Consider the following 21487-nt stretch of genomic DNA (forward strand, 5'->3'; position numbering starts at 1 on the left):
AATACCCTGACCTGGTTCCAATGTTAGTATGCTTCTTTTCACGCAGGCACAAATGAAATAGAACTCGATGTCGATGAGGAAGGATACATTTACATGTCATTTGAAAACCCGGAACCAATAGATTCTCCTGAATTCATCTGGACGAAGGATTACCAGGAACCTCCAAAACCCAATCGAGTGAAGATGGAAAATAAAGATAACAAGTAAATATGTCAACTCTGTGTAAACATAACACTATAAGGGATTGTGACCACACATGTCGAAGTGGGAGAGTGGAAGATTATGGGTAATCAATGGAATCAAACACTGATCTGGGAAAACATCAGACACTGTATGTGCACTTACAATTATTTTATTGTTTAGAAAATATAAGTGCAAGTAAATCTTTATTATTTCTATAGGGATGAATAGGGAATTAATCAAAAGATTACTATTTGTTTGACTACTTTATGGTTTTATTAATGAACAGTTTGGCTTCAGTAATTCTTTAGTAACAATGGAAATTACTTCCAAACTAAAGGCGCGTTTTATATTTGGGCAAGAGGCATAAAATTAGAGGTGGGCAGAACGTGAGGCGTTTCAATCCACAGAATTCCACGCAGTTACAGAAAAACTCTGCAATATTCCACAGAATTCTGCCAATGGGCAGAAAATATGCAGTCCCCACTGCAATTTAGCACCAGTTGTGCGAGCAGCTTGGAAAATCAGCACGCACGGCATCATGTCTTGCGCAAGACTCAAGAGTGCGAGGCCATTCGAGTTGATTTTGCTGCCGCTCAAGTAGAAAATCTACTTGCTCAGCAGCAAATCTACTCAAACGGCAGCCTTCCCACCATGACCACTCGCAAATGCTGGCAACTGCCCGCTTTAGAAAATTACGCTAGGGGACATCGAATCTCGCTCGCATATTCTGGAGGCTTGCGGGATAAAAATGGCCGGAATTTGGCCAGAACTCCATATTAAAGAGTAACCCAGAGTGGCAAAAATTCCTCTAATTCTACGGGCGAAACAGAACATTCCGCCCACCCCTACATAAATTCATGGTGTACACCATTTTTCTTGAAAATGCACAATTGTAATTTATATATTAATAATTATGAACATATATTATGAGATTTATTGTAACCAGACACTAAAGAGCTATCAAGGCGCCCCTCTGAAGGATGGATCATTAAAGTTCATACAACAAAAGACTCAATGATAGATTGCTATAAATGAGATAGCTATATTGCCCAGTCTCTCTCCATGTCAGCCATAAACCACGTACATTATTTTCACCTCATTCCACTTTCCTTATTGTCTGCCTCTGTGGTGGTCAACTTCCAACTTTATGCTCAACAATGTATCACTTTTTAAACATACTTTTCTCATCACAATGTTTTTCTTATTTAACCATTTACCAGAGTAAGCAGAAAGGCAAATGAAGTGCTAGCTAAATCTTCTACGGCCTGATCGCAACTGTTGATTGGAAAAATGTAACTCAAAAGGCCAATATAACATAGCAGCTATATAGTTTTGAGATGTCCAGGAAAATTTCCCATAAAGATAAAAATAAGTATTTATACTTGGACTCTTATGATAACTTGCTTTCCTTTCCAGACATACATGTAAAGGATGTGGCCCAATTCTAAGAAATAAGTAGGTACGCATCCATATTTTATAGGTGTGCAGGGCAAGAAATGAATAGAAAAATGCTCTTCCCATGGAGAATTTTTTTTGAAAAAGTTGGCGATGGTATATTTAAACCATGTGAATTCTGTGTGGGCAATCTGTTGGAGCACACCTAGGAGACCAGGAAACAGAACCAGGAATATACCAGGAAATCTAGGGTTAGCATAGATCTCCATGACGTACACAAAGAGATTTTATAAATCTAGAAAATATGTAAACCTAAGAAAATCATAGGTTTACGTCTATGACATGGAGATTTATACATTCTATTGAAACTGGCATTGTGATCATGTATGTGGGAAGGGCAGAGGCTTTTGTGTGTCTCCCCGTGATGCGTCAGACAATATTTGCAAGGTAAAAGAAGTGATTTCTCTGTCATACTCTAGTGACTAAAACTATATCCTTACTCTCTGTTTTTTAAGCTCAAAAATGAAATTCATAAAGCCCTCAGCCAAAGATCTGGGCACATATTCTGTGGAGGTGCCCAACACAGATGGAGTGTCTGCCAGCCGTACATTAACAAAAGAAGGTATGGACCACCTCTGGAACTGTATCTGTGTGTAGATCGAATTTTATCAATTATTTTGAGCACGTGATCTGAACAGGAGTCACTCCTCGGTGGCTCCTAATGCTGTCTATCCTGCATTCTCCTAACCAGATCAACATTTAGATGGGACGCTACAACAGCAGTGCCATGCAGGCACAGGTGTATGAAGGCTGTTGCAGCAGCGCACATCACCCTGCATGCCAGATTGAGGAATACATTATTTATATGCTGTTATCTTCAGACAGGGCGGTCAGAAGAGGGGGCTGAGTGGTATTATTCCCCAAACTCGTACTTTGTCTAGGCCTGTAGTGCTGCAAAATCTGTTAATAGATTTTGAGGCAAGCCTGCTCGTGTTTCTTCATTGCAGCTAGTATAGTTAACACCACTAGATGGCACTAGATACTGGTGCTGACTTGTTTTAGCCTTCCCTGAGAACATTTGTGTTATGCTTAATTTAGAAACAGGTGCTCATTACACATGAGGCCCGGCGTGAACTTTTAAGACCTGAGCCGAGCAAAGATTTGAGAGATGCCTGCAGGGCCGTAGCTTGGTCAGTAAGATTGGGGGAGGTGAGCTTCAAATTTTCCCAACAAATCTCGCTGGCATATAATGTTATAATACATTATACAACAAGCAGGGTGCATGAGAGGGGCCTAATGGGCAGAGTAAAGGGAGAGGAATGCAGATTGATAGGAGTACTAAGTGAGAGAAAACACAATATTTTGCAAAATAACCAACATTTTCGAGGACTTCCAAGAGAGAGAGAAAGAATTGTGTGTTTTTGTTGGTGTTAATGTGAAAATTCCTGGTGAAATCACTATTTATCAGCACATACATTTTTCTGGGGGGGTGTAACACCCCTACTGAAGCTACACCCCTGCAAGCCGGCCTTCATTAAGATCCTGCGTTTTGAGGGCCAGATCTACAAGGAAAGTGACTCAGTGCGTGCCGCAGGCCACTTGGCTGCGCCGCACTGAGTCACTTTCAAAGCACAGGGATGCGACATGTTTACAACAATATGTCGAATCTCTGTGCTCTCCCCTGCGCTGGTGCACACACTGCTGCCATGCCTCGGCACAGGCACCCTTGCACCAAAGTGCAAAGATGCCTGCGTTGTGGGGAGATTGTTTATGTGCAGGAAGGGACACCTTCCTGTACACAAACAATCATTAGAGGTTATTTCCTTGTTCTATGTGTGCTGCAAAATGCAGTACGCATAAAAAGAGGAAAAAAACGAGGAGAAATCAATACATTTCTCCTCATTGCGCCTCCCTACGCCTCCCCTGGGGAGGCATAGCATACAGACGTAGTTCCAGATTTACGATTTCTTGTAAATCTGGAAATGTGTCCGGTTCCATGGGTGTTGTGTGGGAACACCCACAGCAACACCCATGGAATGCCCCTTTCACGCAAAGTGCTGCGTGTGAAGGGGCCGTATATACAAGGACAGGAAAAGCCACGGAGGATGGCTTTTCCTATCCTTGTAAATATGGGAAAGAAAAATGCGCTGCCGGTGCGTCACAAAAAGTGACACACTGGCAGCACAAGGGGCTTGTAAATCTGCCCCTTAATTTGTCCATGTGTCAATGGCATGTCATCGGAGGAGCAGTAGGCAGGTCTCCAGGGGAGATATTTCAAGGCTGTATCAATCTTTATCAGGAATATTGGGGCCTACCTCCCTGTTACCTGAGGGTTTTTCAGTACATTACTATCTGTGAAGGTTCCTCAGGTTTATGAAGAGCTGGTACCTTGTTCCCCAGAAGATTAAAAGAACTCTCAAAAGGCGGTATTATCTATCAGTGGCTCTGGAATGAACTTCCCCAGTCATTGCTGGAAGAAAAGGTGCATCTATCTCACCCATAGAGATGAAAAATTATCATTTCCAAAGATCAGTTGAGTAATTGAATCCACCCTTTGCACTGAACATTCTGCAGGAGGTGAGAAATACTACACCAGCATGCTGAAGTATCTCTTGTTGCATGAAGTGCAGAATTCTTTCATATCAAACCCTAGGAAGAAGTTTATAAGGCAGGCATGAGGTGGCGAGTCATCAAAGTAGCTTGTGTAAGAATTTGGGTTATTGGTTAAGGGGGTGGAAACTACACTCAGGCAACAATCACAATTATTGTCAGCGTGACCCACAAAAGTCACTAAATTAACCTGTGGTTAACCCTCTGGTAGCTTGGCACAATAGCAGTCAAGCTTAACTTAGAGGCAATGTGGAAAGTATTTATTCAGTACGCAAAGAGCAATAAAGTAAAAACACAACACAAGAAAATTCCCAAACCAATTTAGAAAAATAGAGTTAGTTTAAAAACAAAAATGATACCAGAATGATAAAAAAAAACAATTAGTAGAACCAGAGATATTTTGTTCTACATTTTTTTAGTGAAAATAATACCTGAAAGCACAAAGCGCCCTCTGGTTGTGCTAGGTTGGGGGAAAGTCACAAGTTCAGGTTGACGGTGTGGGCCGGACACAGGGAATAGGTATTTTTCGCTGAAAAGTTATCTTCTCTAGTCCAGGGACAAGAGTTCCATTCACCTTGATGGAGGCTGCGAGGAGCCCACCTTCAGGATTTGTACCTATTTCTTCTTGGAAGAGCTTCCACTAATGCCAGCCAAGGATCCTGGGCCTGGGGGGCACCCCCTGTGGATCAGGCTTCACTCCTCCAGCAGAGGCCAGCAGCAGGGCTCAGGAAGGTCCTGGCAGGTCCCGTTGCAGCTGGGCCATTGCAGGGATGACTCTGGAAGCGTGTGCACCTGTAGCTTACACAGGCAATCAGCCTACTGACTCTTGGAGTCACCCTGGATAGCCTGGGATTAAGGCAAGCAGGTCCAGTCCTTCTTCAGAAACAAGGCAGTCCTTCAAGCAGCAAGGTAGTCATTCAAGTGACACAGCAGTCCTTCTGGCAGAAGGGCAGTCCTTTTGGATCTTCCATAGTTCCAGAAAGTGTAGTGAAGAAGGGTCCTAAAGGTTTTTTTTTACACCTGGTGCCAGCCTTTGTGGAGGGAAATCTGGTCCCTAAAAAGTTCTTCCCCTTCCCTGATCAGAGTTCCTAACTATCTGGTATGACAAAAGGAAGTGCATGCCTGGTATCAGGTTCCTTTGTGTGAGCTGGAGGCAAAACCCTTTGAAGTGTATATGGGGCAGGGTACAGCTCTGTCCCAGCCATCCTGTCAGGAAGGCACTCTCCTAGCTACACCTAGGTCTTATTTGTTTAGTCTCTGGACCCAATATGCATTCTTATTGGGGTAACCATTAATAGGCCTCAGAAATACGAGGCCAGGAAAACCACCTATCTAAAAGTTACATTTTCAAAATTGTAATCTAAAATCCAAAGATAGCACATATTCATTAAAATAAGGTAACACAGTTTTAGCCTATGGGAGAGATAGGCCTTTTTAGTAGTGAAAAATGACTTTATATTTTTTTCACTACCGGTAAATGTGCAACTTAACCCCACATATCCCACTTTTTAAATACCATGCACAGTGCGCTACGAGCCTTGAAGACCTACCTTGGGGAAGTCTTACAAGTATTTAAAAGGAAGGTTTATGCCTGGCAAAAGGCTTATTTTCCCAGTTCGAAAGGGCAGTTTAAAACTGCACTACAGGTTGTTGTGGCAGGCCTGAAACATCATTTAAAGTGCTACTTTATTAGGTAGCATAGTGAGTGTTGCAGGCCCCCTAGTAACATTAAATTTACTGTCCCTGTGTACATGCAGTACCATATACTAGGGACTTACATGAACTAAATGTGCCAATCAGATGTAGGCCAAATTCACTATTTGTAAGGAGAAATCACAAGCACTTTAGCACTGGTTAGAAGTGGTAAAGTGCTCAGAGTCCTTAAGCCAGCAAAAACAAAAAACAGGCTGGATGGACAAAACCTTTGTGAGAATACGGCACCAAGGGTGTTAGGTATAACAGCTTGCTTTTTAAGTGATTAAATAAAATAGAGTTACAAGTGGTTTGCCGGTCACCATCAACCAGCAATTGCCAGAGTATAGGGTCTTTATTCAGTTGCACACAGATTCAGTTTCACCCATGTATGGGTGGGTATTTGGGTTAAATCTGCAACAGATGGACACAGAATGGGAAATATGCTTTAACTGAAGTTATTGTTCATTGGAAATTATGTCTTCTAGCGTGCTGTTTTACTGTAGTAATTCATTCTTGAAGATGTTCTGTAAATATGTTTGTTTTGTGTGTTTAGGGTTACAGTTTGGTTTGTTCTTCTTTAATTCATCATAAATTCTACCTGCTTAATACTGCCTGTCTACTGTAAATATATATTTTAGGATTTGACTGCAAATCCTATAAGTCCTACCTCTATCACAGTAAGATGTTAATTCTTTTATAGTATGAATCTCTTATTTCCTGATCCTGAACAGGGATTTTGAATAATTCCTCATGAATAAAAAGAAAAATTGGTGTTTAACATATTATATGTTCCATCGTTTCATGTTCTAAGGAGACACTTTCACCTGTTATAACAATTTCCCTGAAGGAATTGATGAAATTCCAAAACTAGCTTACATTTTAAATAGAAATTAAGAACTTCCCGTTTCACCATTGGTGAACATTTTTAAATGGATTATTACTTTTTGTTTTTCCCATATCATGCAGGAGAAATTCAATGCCATACACTACATGTTCAGAGGGAGATTGTCATCTGGTAATTTTATTTTCAAGTAAACGATCTTAGTGTATTGCCATCATCCATACAACTCATGGTGAGGCGTAGCGCCAGCTTTTGATCATCAACTGTTAAAAAAAAATTAACCACATTTCTAGTCCAAGCTGTGACGGTGTCAGTTGGCAGAGATTAAAATATTCTGATATAGATGCAAGTAGTTCCATTTAAAAACCTATAAACTCCATCTGATAATGTGACTATATTAATAATAATGTAATACTATGGAGTTCTCCTTGCCAGTAAGGGTTTGCACAGCCAGACTATTAGACTGCCAATCATGAACTTTATTAGAATGTTTTATCAGTATGTACTGTGCTGTGCTAAATGTGTGTCCTTTGCGTGGAGCATTTTTAAAAGTCAAAATGATAATATTGTTCAGTTGATTTCCCCATCCAAATATTAGTACAAATTCACTGACTTGAGTTTTACGCCACAAAGACATCATGAACCCTTTTTTCTTTGCTCCAAATATCATATTTTCTTCATTGTAGACAAATATATTGTTCTGATTAAATTGGGCTAATTTACTTAATAGGCAATGCAATCCAATCAGAATAGTATCTACTAGATCATATGTTTGCATATGCAAAGCAAATGAAGGAGAGTTGCTGTATATCTCAAAGTATCAGAGAAGATGAAGGAGTATAGACAAACTGCAAGGGAGCAAACGTGTTTATTTATAGGCCATATTGAATCACAAACTTTGCTGAAAACATACTCTCATGTTCCAAGGCTGAATTAACCTATCTGTGGACTGGCATCAGATTAATATGGCTATAACTGAGTGATTGATATCCTAAAACACAGCCTTTGCTCATAGTGTGTTTATGGCTAATTTATCAAAGGCACTTGAATAGTCCATATTACAAGTACAAAAAATGGAGCTGGGTTTTTTCTTCTATTATTGCTACAATATTGTTAGTAGGGGAACTTTTCTGAAGCCTAGCTGAGTCAAATGCAAGTGTTTCCACTCATGTGTTCCATCAGACGATCAGCAACACTGTTGCAACCAATTTGGCTTCCTTTTCCAAGACAGTAATTAAGTGAGAGTCTTTTGGATCAGTCTGTAATTGTTTTGTTTGCTGGATCGGAGGAAACACCCTTTACACCAATCAGGAACATCTTTAAAAAATGCACTATTTTGATACAAAGTGCATTGAATGGGCTTCCAGAATACAGGATCTCATTTAAATACACTGATTGCCTGCATATGTTACCCAGGAGCTGTCAAGGTGTTTCTGTTTTAATTAACTTCTGTAGCCGCATGTGGTGTAAACCATGTACCAACACTTTGACCAATACTGAACCAAAATCTTATCACATCTTCAGATTTTCTAGTTTCTAATATTCCTTCTTCTTCTTTTAAACACATTTTTATCATTTGCTTTTAATTCCCTAATCTTCTAGTCTCAGAAGAATTTTCCTGGAGATGTATTTACTGTTTGATCTTTGTTTTTTGTTTTATTACATCGCTCGCTTACAGATATCAGAGTAAGGTTTGATGTGAATGCTGGAGTACTAGTGACTCACGTTTTCCACTTAATTCATTAAGAGGAACAAAAATTCACACATGAAATGTGTGAATGAATGTAGCCACTTGTAATTACACATTTCATTACTTTTTTGCTCATAGAGCCATTATAGATAGTGAACAATCATATGCAAATCAATTTTGGCTTTGCTCCAAAAGGAACAGACCAGCTAAAACCATTATAGACAGTGACCAATCATATGCAAATCAATTTGGCCCTGCTCCAAGAGGGACAGACCAGCTAAAACTGATGATTCTCATCATGTTTGCCAGGAAATGCAAGCTACCTCACATACGTTGAGCCCTGTTGGGAGTCCTCAGTGAGTAGCACTTGAGTTCTATGTCAAATTAGGCTGTTGGACCCACGGCTGAGCATACTCACTCTTTTTAAGATTACTCACTGAGAAGAAAAAAATGGTGATGGGTGGAATGCTGCTGGAAATTATCCACTGCTGGTAATTATTCTCAGAAACATTACAGTCCATTATTTGTAAATGTGTCAAACCAGACTGCGTGTAACCATATTAAAACCATTTCTCTTTTGCACATTAAAAATTCTTCTCATGGTATCAACGAATTTTTTCTGTCCATGTGAAAAAAAAGTTCTAAGTACTGCACTACACATCTCAAGGAGATGACAATTTTAGATGAACACTTTTCTCCTCCAGCAATGAAATTGAAAGTTTTGATTTTAAAAACAGATTTAGAGCCATTCATTCTCACTCCTACATTGTCTCAGATGGCCTGCTCTGCCCCCAGCAACTGAGATTAATGGAGGTCTTCTGACTCTTCCCTGGGTCATGTGACTAATGCCCAAATTAAAACTGTATTTTCTGCAGTAACACACACACCGCACCCACAAGTGTGTTGTCACTGGCCTAATTTATGCCTCCAGGTTGAAGAACTCTTTCCCAATCCACTGCATATGCAAGGACAAGGGCCATCCTCCCCAGATTCACACGTTTCTTATTCGAGCACCCAGAGCCAGCACAATGTATTGCTAGCTGCTCAGTGTTCCTTCTCACACTTTTGTTTCCCAGGGTAGCAGGGCAACGCCCATCTCACCCCTTAACACCAGCCATCCCTGATCTTGATATGAACTTAGTTGGACTTCTCCAGCAGATTATATTACACCTTGCAAATGTCTGCCAGAAAGTGCTGCTGATGAGTTCAGCGTTTCTTTGCCTACGATGCAAGCATTTGAATGTTTTTCTTCTAAAAGGGTCGTTGAAATTTGATCCACAAAGAAAAAGATCATCATCATCATATGTGCATGAAATACATTTGAAACAATGAATCTTTTTTTTAAGCCATAAGTAAGACAGACATTATATATATATATATATATATATATATAAACACATATATATATATGACATTCGAAGAGTGTAGCCAGACATTACATATATATGACATTAGAAGAGTAGACAAATCCAAAAATTCTCTTTTGCAACAATGAAAGACGAAGAGACTACAATAAAATCAATTACAGACACAGAAAAAGAAAAGAGAGAACCAATCATATCCAGGTTTGTTAAAGGAAAGAAGAAAAGGAAAAATAAGAAAAAGAAAAGAACTAATGTCATAGAGCCATGGGTAAGAAACATAAAAGAAAACATCATGGGTAGACAATGCCTTATTGCTCACATAGCTGGTCAGTCCAAATCCGATTAAATTTAAGCCAAGAGTGCGGTCCTCTAGCTTTAGCCAAAGCAAGTTCCATCTCATAAACCTGTCTAAGTACAACCCATAATTCATTAACACTGGGACTAATAATATCTACCCAAGCTCTAGCGATACATAGACGGATACACACAATAACAATAGTTGACAAAAGGCTCCAGTCGCTAACAGCCTCGCTTCTAATCCCAAAAAAGATTTCTGTTTAGTAAGTTGGTAATTAGGACCCAGGAGTGAACTGAGAATACTAGAGACCCCCCTTCAGAATCCGTCAAGCTTTGGGCAGTCAATGAGCATATGCCTAAGGTCTGCAGCATATAGCCGACATTTCGGACAAAATGCTTTTTCCACGTTAGAAGAAACCCACTTAGATATGACCGCCAGAGTGTAGTACAACATATATATAGCCCGATGCTGTTGCAACTTTAAATTAACCGATGTTATCCCTTGATCAAGTACGTCCATACACTCCTGTATGTCCTCAATAGCTATTTCAGCCCGTAGGACCCGGCTAAGTTTAGCCTCAACCTGTAAGCTATCATCATTAGCACAAGTCAGGAATTTCTGATAGACTGAGCCGATTGCCCCTCGTCTGGTACGTGTATATATTCCGGCCATTATTTCCAACGAGTTTGACATTGTTAATAACTTTTTGCCAAGTATAAAATAATTCCTAACCTGTAGGTATTTAAAGAATGTTTTTTGCGAGAGGCCAAATTTGTCCTTAAGTGCAGTAAAAGAGCGGAACCCTTGTCCGAAACAGAATTGGCCCAATCGGGTGATACCCTTATGTTGCCAGCCCTTTCCAATACAGTCCTGGAATATGTAATATTACACACATTATGCAAGAGGCTGAGTTATTTGGTTCCTTCTCAGACTATAAGTTGAATGTCGCTAAGACTCAGAAAACCGTCAACTTTGAACCTGATACTTTCCCTACAACACTGGGGTTACCCAGAGTGCAATATATCTTGGGGTTGTAGTCAGGTTAATGATATTGTTACATTAAACTATGACTCTCTCTAAAAAACTGTTGCAGCTAAATTGTGTAGTTGGCATCGGCTCCCGCTAAGTATTTATGGGAGGTTTAACGTTATAAGGATGAGTATGCTCTCTAAATTTTTATATCTATTTACCTCTATACCACTACGCATCCCCTCGTCCTTCTTTAAGAAATTGAATAATGTTATAGGTAGTTTCATATGGGCATACCAGCATGCTCGGCTGGCTCTTAAATCTATGTGATTAACATATGCACAGGGGGGTTTTAAGCTCCCAGATATTCAGCTCTGTTTTTGGGCTTCTTTTGTTGGTCAGCTCTGTGGCCTGCTTTGCGGACTGGATGCTGGTCCAACATTGCTATGTTATCAGCTTGCTTGTGGCCCAACAGTGGGGTTTATGTTGTATAAAACTGCAAACAATTAATCTATATGACAATCATGGGTCATCTCTAATATAGAACCACCTGCATTGTATATGGCAGAAGATGTACCACTTTTGGATGGTTTTGGTGAACCTGATAATAGGTTCCTGTGGATGGCTAAATTGGTAGAGTACTAGATCTGTGAAGAGCAAGAGCTATCTGCAAACCTTTAACAATTATTAATGCTGCTGTAGTAAATAGATATGACATCAAAGTATAATCCAAGATTGAAAAACATTGACTGAACATGGAAACTTGGTTGTAATGCATTTATTGCACTAGTGAGACATGAAGCATGATGACATATATATAATTGCTGGGCATGAAAATGTGCAAGATTCACGTATGCTAAATGACAACTTAGTTGGAGAGTTTGGGGAAAACTCTTACATAACACAAAGAAAGACTGTTTATAACACACGATCTGTGCTTTGATTATATCTATGTGCTTGCTAATGAGTGATTGTGCCATACATACATAGTTTTCAGCAAATACTACTTCAGTCATTGCTTGGATTAATATTGTTTCATTTTTCTAGAATTGGATGACCTGCTCCGTCGCAGCCACGAGATCAGAAATCCTGGTATGTTTTTATTGTAACTATAATTCAGCAAGTTTGTGATACCTTCATAGAACTGCGGTTCGGGGCTGCACAGCATGGTCTAATATTGCACTTTTTAGAGGTTTACATTTTCTTTTCAGAAAGCAGCTTAAAACGTTTACTTAAAAAAGGCTGTAGATAATAACTTGATGAGAAGTTTACAAATCTTGTTTGTGTACTACGTATTTAGTAAGGAATGCTGATAATAAAGGAACTGAGAGAAGACAAGGATATAATCACATAAGGTCCTAATGGGGACATAATCATCTTGGATGACGAAGTGATGACGTTAAAACCAGGAGTGGTTGAATTTACAAATCAAGTAGATAATATACATGCTGTGGAGTAACATTAGCCTCCGCAACCACTGCAATGCCGGGGGTCCCCGAGATCCAGGGGGCCCCCTCCAGCACTGTGCACGGCGCGGCCCCCAGGCCTGAGAGCTCCTGACTGGGTCTGGAGCGTGGGGGCCCCCTCCATGTACTTTGTAGGGGGGCCCCTCAAGTTTCGCTGCACCACTGTATACATGCTATAATGTGCGTCAATGAAGGAGCTATAACAGTGCGGCAGGGCTGATCAACAGGCATCAGCCAGGCAAACTGATATTAACAGTAACAAAGATAATGATGCTTACAGGGAAGCTCAGGTGAAGCCACAATGGCTAAAGCTCAAGGAGAGCAAGCATAAGCAAGGAGAGTAGGCACTCTCTCGAAAGCCACAACAAGATATGCCGATGTGATTAAGGGCCATATGTCGGTGGGCTAATACTGGTCGGTAACAGCCGAAAATGGGTAAATTTCCCGTTACCGTCCGGTATTTAGCCCTTTGCGATGTAGGAGGCTGGATTTAAGGATTCGGTAATTTACCGATTCGTTATTTTAAGGAATCGGTAAAATACTGATTCCTTAATTTAAGAAATCGGTAAATTACCGAATCCTTAAATCCTATGTAGGGAGCACTCAAGTGAGTGCATTTTTGGTTTAAGGATTCGTTATTTACCACCAACTACAGGTTGGTGATAAATACCGAATACCTTTTAAAAAGCAATTTTGTGCTTTTTTAAAAGTGCCATGTGGCAGACATACATGCCCTTAGGGCATGTATGTGCACCACATGTGTACACATGCACGATTCAGGGGTGCAACAGGGTGTCAATGTGACACCCTGCCACCCTTGAATATGCTCCCCCTATTACCGAATCGGTATTTACCGAATCCGTAATAGTGAATGGCTTCCCATTCATTCCTATGGGCCTCCAAGCCCAAAGGAATGAATGGGAAGGTATTCCTTATTACCAATACTGAATCGGTAATAACGAATATTACCGATTTGGTAAAATTTACTGATTGTTTACCTACATTCTATTTACCGATTCTTAAGTACCGAATCGGTAAAATTCGGTATTTAGGAATCGGTAAATAGAAATTACCTACATATGGCCCTAAGACTCCTGGCTATCCCGACAACGGCAATCATCCACAAAGAGCTATCACCCATGATGGTCAAGGAAAAATAACGCGACCCAATAAGCCAGAAGGTATTATGAGTTCCCCAAGGAAATGACAATGATAAATAATAGTATATTAATGGATCAGATTTACATATAATGGCACACGAGCGAAAATGAGGAAAAAAATCCTTCTTATCTAGGAAACCCAATACTTCTCAAAATCAGAAGAAACACAAATAATAATTGTGAAATTGTACCGCCAACAATTTGGTTCAGACTACATGCAGACATTTTTTTGAAAGTTATTAAAAACAGATTTGCTTTGGCAATAAATTGCCTTCAGGTGGGCAAACATATAAAGGATGCACCTTCTATTCCTTCATTATCATCGCCATGTAAATGGCTCTCATACATAATTATCCATTTTTTTCCACCCATTTGCCAGGCTATCAACTTTCTTTTAGAGAAGACATTTTCAGGACTCCCACAATGGAATTAGGTGTGAGGAGGGATACTATTGGGATCATTTTGTTTGGATATTTGAATTATGCAAGGGTTTAGAAGATGCGGAAGGCCCCACTAACTAGAATTAGATTGTTACCAACCATGAGCATGGACAGAGGTCTGAATACCAGTTGGAAGGGCTGTGAGTGAGATCTTAGGAAACAGGAGCTTAGCAGCTGAAGGGAGAGGTTGATTGCAGGAGGAAGGGAGGGCTTCAGCACAAGGGCTGTTGTGTTTGACATTTCAAAATGGTCCAGTAACCAGCAGCAGCTCCTGTATAAGGGCGCAGGGGCTGTGCCCCTACTCCTTTTATGCTTCTTAATATAAGCTTTTTTAAATTAACGGCAGTAAAATGAACGTCCGAAAAGTATTAATTGTTTCACATTTTTAGACGGCCTTCTGTGCCTGCGTGAGCATGTACCTGATTGATCCCTGCTAGGGCTTTTTCACGCACAGCCCTTGTTTTTTCTCAAAGCGCTGTGACGTCAGTCTTCCAAGCCCGGGCTGTTCAAGTCTGCATGCCACTCAGCAGTAGTTACTCCACCCTTTATCATCTTCCCACAGGGTGAGGGGTGGCCTGCAAGCTTCACTGACCACACCCACCATGTGATGTGATATGAAAGGGTGGACATAGGAAGCATGCAAAAGACGCCACAGACAAACATTTCATCAGTCTGTGGTGTCAGGTCACCTTTTATTTTGTGTATTTCAAATCAGAAAACGAACCTATTTATGATTGGTAGGAGCACACACGAGAATCCTAGATTAGATCGTGCTGTGGTGACATGACCTTTTCCGGAAACATGACCAGATAAGTAGCTGCCTCAAAAACAAAGACACGTAAGCTGGGAGAAGAGAGTAAAAATCTGTTCCCTCTCATCTCTTTTTCTTTTACTTTCTAACTGCTGCTCTTTCTCCTCTGCAGCACCAATGGGGTCAGTGTTTAACTCTTTACAGCCACAACTACATGTGGTTGTTTTATCCCCAATGCAGGTTATATTTGCTTATTGCTGGGAGAGTGGGAAATCTAGATGGAATCTGCAGGCAGAATAAAACCAGTGCTAGCAAAGTTATTGAATGTGGAGGGTTGAATGGATGTGTAGGTATATGCGTTGACTGATTATATCAATTGGGTGAATGATAGTGGGAAGCTTGATGCTCATGGGTGGATAGGAGTGGGTAGGTTATTGATGTAAGGTGAGTGAAAGTGAATGAATGGTTGAATGTGTATAGGTTAGTGAGTATAGTGTGTAGGTTAGTGAGTGGTCTTGAGTAGTTGAATATGTGACTGAGCGGATGACTAGGCATGATACAGTGGATAGATGACAGCCCATTAAATCACCATGAATTGACTGAAATATAACCAGCTGCCTACAATCATATATTTTAATAAATGAAGGTACAAGAGTGAGTCCGCGAGGTAGTGTTAGTTAGGTGAATGAGTGGAAGGATGGATGAAAATGCAGGATTGAGTGTGTGAATGAGTGAGAGGATGAATGGCAGAATGGGGGAGTGTGTGGATGGGAGCTTATGGTTCAGTGGGGGGTTGAGCCGTATTGCCTCTTAGCTGGGTCTGAAGGCTCATTGGACTAATGCATCTACTAAGCCTTCTGACAAGGCTGATTATCTGTATTTGACCCCATGGTTTGAACTTCTGCTCCCCACTCAGCCTTTCATCCTCTTAAGGTTGATAAATAGATGACAATTGAGTCAGGTAAAAATGAATATCTGTTTTTACCTTCCCGCTTTTACACCATTTTTTGTCATCCCCAGCCGCCACTGCCAGTAACAGTAGTTACTTACCACACTGCTCATATTTGAACATAGTTTATATTCTAATGTGGGTTACACAAAGGTTTGTCTGAATGGGAATAGAATTTTACGAACCATGGAGATTAGGAGTTATTTCTAAGTGATGGATGCAAAGGTAGAGGGGGAGACACTGTAGCTTACTTGTGGAGACATCAAATTGACTGTACAGTCGAACTGTCAGGAACAAATAAAATAACATTCTACGACTCAAGGGAATCAGTGTCTCAGTGTTCTGATTGCTTAGTCAGGCTGACATGCAGAGGTCATCATACATGCACAATAAATTCAGTAACAGCGTAGATGGCAAGAATCTCCACACTTTATTTGCAGATTAAGTTTGCAAAGTTAGTTTGTAAATTTATATGGCGTGGTTTATCACACGTGAGATTATCCAGGCACTGTCCATGAGCACGGGGAGATTGCGTGATTTGCCCAGAATCACAGGATGTTGCGCCTACGCCAAGACTCAAACCAGGCTCCCAAACTGCTGAGCCAGCAGCCCTGACCGCTGCGCCACATCCTCTCCGTCTGAGTCATGGCAGTAATTAAAGGCCAAAAGTACTAAGAAATGTAATGGTCACAAACACTGATTCAGTATTCATGACTGTTAACATGTTTTTTTCTATGTACTAGTTCCAACTTTAGGAATCAAAAAAGAGTTTATGACTCTGAAAATCAGTTTTGAATGAAATCCAATGCAGTATCTATAAGTGACATATTGTTGGTGACCCTTCTAAATACTGAATCAGTATCTTATGTATCAAATTGTTTTTGCATTCACAAAGGGGGCGAGATCCTAAGGGGATGTGAAAAAGTTTGCTGACGAGTAGGAAGTGGTCAAGGTGCCCACTGCCAACTCTTAAACAAACTTAAAAAAGGAAACCTATTTTTTTTAAACCAGCCCCGGAAAACGGGCTGAATTTTAAAAAAAATGTTGCCTTATTTAAAAGCAACCACAGTCATGGTGGTCTGCTAGCCCCAGCAAGCCACCACTTCTGTGATGGCCTCCAATCATAGTGAGTCTCAATTCGCTATCTATTTCTTTTATATTCATGAGGTGGGTCAGATTGCGAATCACTAGGATTCTGAATTTTAAGAACCAAACTATTAATATTTGTCTGTTCCTAAAAATCTTTGCTTATTGCAAAAATACTGATCGCAATTTGCGACCAGTATTTTGCAACCAGAGATACTCAGTCATTGAGCCCCAAGATGGTACAAAGGAGAAGTATCTAAAACAAAGTTTATTGACCATTGGAGTAAAAAGTGGAGCAGGTAACTCAGGCAACAGAGACACATACTGGTAAAGGTATATATGTAACACCTAAGGGGTTTTCCTGGTGACCAAGATGGTCGGTTCGTATGCCGACTCCTCCGGCCATGGGGACAGCGCAGCTTTGAAAAGGTGCATTGGAGGCGGAGTCAGAGGTTGGGGGTGAGAGACACTGATCCCAGTGACTCTAGAACATATAGCAGAGTGCAAGTCTGACCACAGCTAACGACCTGAAGGTGTGCAACACAACCGCTACTGAATCAACAAGATAGCTGCTGCGACTGCTTGAAGTTCGGAACGTGGGCCCTGAGAACTGCGGCACTGAAGCAGGCTACCTTTGCCAAGGTGAAGAAGTAACAAAATTAAGCTGAGGTGTGCAAGACCGAATGGCGCATGGAAGGACAGTAGAGGTCATACGCATGAATACATATATGAAGTGGGGAGTGGAAGGCTCATAATACTCAAATGCCAAAAGAGTGCTGCAACATCTTCATTGGTGATAGAGAACATATCGCAATGCTCACCTAGCCATAAGCGCCCTCTGGTGCCACTATAATAACTACAACTGGGGCTCATGGCTGAAATTAGGCTGCCACATTAAAAGGGTGGACAGTAAAAATTGACCCAGGGACTGAGCATGTAAGGCAGGGACAACATCAAAGAAACTATTTATATAACTGGGCTCCCAGTTTTGGTACTGGCACCTGGTACGATCTACACAAGATCTGGCCCACTTCCCTGCATCTATCTGCAAGTGGCATGCCATCAGCAACTAAACAGGAGACAGTGGTGCAAAGACTGCTTGTGGCCCCCTCGAAAGGGCATGGCAAGTGCCATAATCTGCATGGTTGGAGGTTGATGGCACTCTGGAGACCTGAGCATTTTGGGCTGTTACTGCCTACACTAAGTAGTTAGGGTGCAATGGGCCCTCTAGTCATGCATGACATCACACTACTACATCGGCTCACTGAGGGAATCTCCAAAACCCACCCTGGACCCCAGAAAATTCCAACAAATCTCTCACTATTTGTCATACCTGTGCCCTGGTAAAATGGGAAAGACCACAGAGCCCAAGAAGACTAAAATATAAGCAAAGACCCAGATGCAAAGACTGTGCTGTTCACTTTGGAAGCCAAATAACAGCGAAGAGAAGATGATGATGATCCTGGGGTGTAAGCACTCCTTCCATGTATGCAGGCATGCCTCTTATCTATAGACAAAAAATATCAATGTGCTCAACCTTTACATGAACACAATAGCCTCAATAATGGATAAACATGAGTGTCGTCCAAAGGAAACAGAAAAGACACTAAAGTGAGGACCTGGAGGCGAGGTCAAGGAGAAATAACTTACACAAGAAGAGTGTGGTTGAATTCACAGATACTGGTAAAATGGAAACCTTAGTTGAAAACATGCTGATCACACTCTTTGGCACTGATAGTTTTTCCAAACTTCTAATTGTGGAGAGAGAGCATCAATCACTAGCTCCATGGCCCCCTCCAGGAGCTCCTACACCACCTACAGTTGCCAGGTTATTACATTTTAGAAATGGAGACACAGTATTGCAGTTAGCATGAGAAAAGAGAGATTTGCAATATAAAGGCTGTCAAATATCATTTATCCTGATTTAGACAGTAACAATTGACCCAATTGCTCAGGAGGCTCGTAGTGCATTCCTTCCTGTCAAAAAGAAACTACAGCAACTGAATATACATTATGCAACACTGTACCCTGCTAGATTAAAAACCACATATGGAGGCATGCAAAGTATCTACCCTTCAAATTTCTGAAATACTCCAAAGACAAATCTAAAGCACAACAAAAAACCTATGAAGAAGACTCTTGCCTTCTGCCTGAAGAGAACTTGAATAATAGTCATACTGTAGAATTTGTGACTCACTTCAGAAAATCATTTAGTCTTCTGCTGTCCCCCTAAAAATTATGTATAAAAGCACTTTGCCTCCCAGCTAATGCGTGCAAGATGAGAACCTTCTCTACACACTAGCAGCACGAGGAAGGAAGTTATGGAGGGTTACAGTTATTGGCCAGCAAGTTGGGGCAGTTGGTGTGGGAGGTGAGTGGAAGTTTGTTGGTGATGCTGGACATATAGATAAAGACTTGGGAAAACTGCACACATCCAACATTATGATAGCTAATAAAATTTAGTTCGCTCACATGAAGTCATTTTAATTAATACTTGAAAATGTGCCCAGATAACAAAAAGGACTAACTTATACAAAATCTGCACATCCCTCACTTGGAATATGATCAAACTAAATAGGTCAGGAAGATGAGGTAAGTATCAGCTTACCAACAAAAACAGAGAGTTGACATAGACTTCCTGCAGGACACAAGCCTCACTCCACTAAATGGCATGCTATTTATTAAGAAGTGAGCTGGGATTAGCGTCACCTCTTTGTACTCAGCATTCGCATGAGGAATAGCCACCCTAATTAATCATGGTACACCATTCAAGCTTACACACTCAGAAATCGATGAAGTAGGTAGGTACACTATAGCACAAGGCTTAGTATGAACAAAACAAGAGACGCAAATCAACACTTATGCCTCCATTGTTGATTACACTAAGTGCTATGAAATCTAGTGGAGTAAACTGAAGGTAAAGGCACAGGGGACCCTGATATGTGGAGACAATGTCAATACCACACTGAACCCACAACTAAATAGATCATATGCAGCAGCTATGGGACACAAAATTTTCTAGTAAAACCCTCAAGAACATCATCACTTACGGCAAACTGTTAAACCCAGAACCCTGGACACAAGCAAAGCATATGTTACTCATATACACATAATATGTGGTCACAGCTAGATTTTTGGTTAACCACACAAAATGTGGGAACATGGGTAACTGAGGTGGAACTCCTGCTCTGAACACTCTCTGACTACTTCCCAGTTGTATTATGAATCAATATAGCAAGGACCTGCCCCATAGAGAGGCTGCGTGATCATCCCCCAGAACGCTATAGGACAAATTATTCCATGATGAAATTCTGACAACAATTTTCTACTATTTTGAGACAAACAAAGGCTCTGTGAAACAAAGGCCACCCTATGGGAGGCCTTTAAAGTAGTAACTATGGGGACCATGTATTTTTAAACAGCATGGCGTTCTCAGGGACTTTAGACTGTACCTTGAGACATTCAAGAGAGACATAAAACAACTAGAAGCTCAACTAGAACTTCACTGTGTTGATGGGTTTAGGGTATTATTAGGGGCAAGGTCACCGAATGCAACATAGTCAGTGAGAGAAAGGCCAATTACATTGGCAAATACGCCAAGGCAAGAATCTATGGAAAAGGGGTGGGACTAGAGAAAATACTAGTCAATACAATTAGGAGAACATGGGTCGCCAATGATGTGACCAAATAACCAATTCCAAGGGCAAGACTAAATATGACGCTCAAGAAATAGAAAATATATTTTTAGCGTACTCTAAAGAATTCTATGCATCAAAACAAAATGATGACAACAAAAGCGCCCATAATTATTTACAAGAAACTGCTTTAGCATTGCTAAGCAATGCCCAAAGAGAATTCTTAGCCTGCCCCTTTACAATAGCTGAAATCAAATATTCAATCTGCAAGCTCCCCAATGGCAAAGCTCCGAGATCAGTTGGACTGCCATTAGAACTATATATTATGCTGACCTATTGGCATCGCTCTTGCTGGAGGTCTATGTTAAGGCTTCAGTAATGGGCCAATGTCCTGCCTCCATGCTGTTTTGATAACCCTTCTTAAGCTTTCCAAACCTCCAGACAGCTGTGAATCCCACAGACCCATGTCTCGAATACATTTTGGTATAAAATACTCCCTATAATAATTGCAATCTGCTTACCCCTCATACTTCCCATCCTGGTGCTGCCAGGCCAGTCAGGCTTTGGTCCAGGGAGATGGACTACACACATCAGGAGCACGTCTGTTTGCGCTGTTATCCCAGATATACCACAGGTGACTGTTGCTGGGGTGTTACTAAATGCCACAAAAATGTGACTTCCTCAAGAGGCATCTTCTTATGACGGTGCAGAGTCGTATGGACAGGCACAAACTATTTCTGGCTCTAATCAAGGTAGCGTATATATTATATTAGAGGTTTATATTTAAATGGGACAATATTGAGCCCTGTCCCAATTGCCCACAGAAATAGAAAGAGATGCCCACCTTTTCCCAGTGGTGTACTAAAGGGACCCCGCAGCCCCTGCATGGCAAGCTCCAGGGGTCCCCTTCAGCACAGTAACCTGGCCTGAGAGCTCCTGTGTGAGTCCAGAGGGG

The 21487-nt window shown here is 41.0% G+C and overlaps 1 protein-coding gene across 1 annotated transcript in view; it reads left to right on the forward strand.

Annotated features, from left to right (window-relative positions):
- Positions 1–21487, forward strand: part of MYOM3 (myomesin 3) — a 508088-nt gene that overhangs the window by 379104 nt on the left and 107497 nt on the right. Inside the window, exons 22-24 of the mRNA XM_085647857.1 lie at positions 47–203; positions 2094–2200; positions 12093–12137. Of these exons, the coding sequence (XP_085503983.1) occupies positions 47–203; positions 2094–2200; positions 12093–12137 (309 nt within the window). The remainder of the gene's footprint in view (positions 1–46; positions 204–2093; positions 2201–12092; positions 12138–21487) is intronic.

Source organism: Triturus cristatus, chromosome 3_2 (genome assembly GCF_964204655.1).
Source record: "Triturus cristatus chromosome 3_2, aTriCri1.1, whole genome shotgun sequence".
Taxonomy (NCBI): Eukaryota; Metazoa; Chordata; class Amphibia; order Caudata; family Salamandridae; genus Triturus; species Triturus cristatus.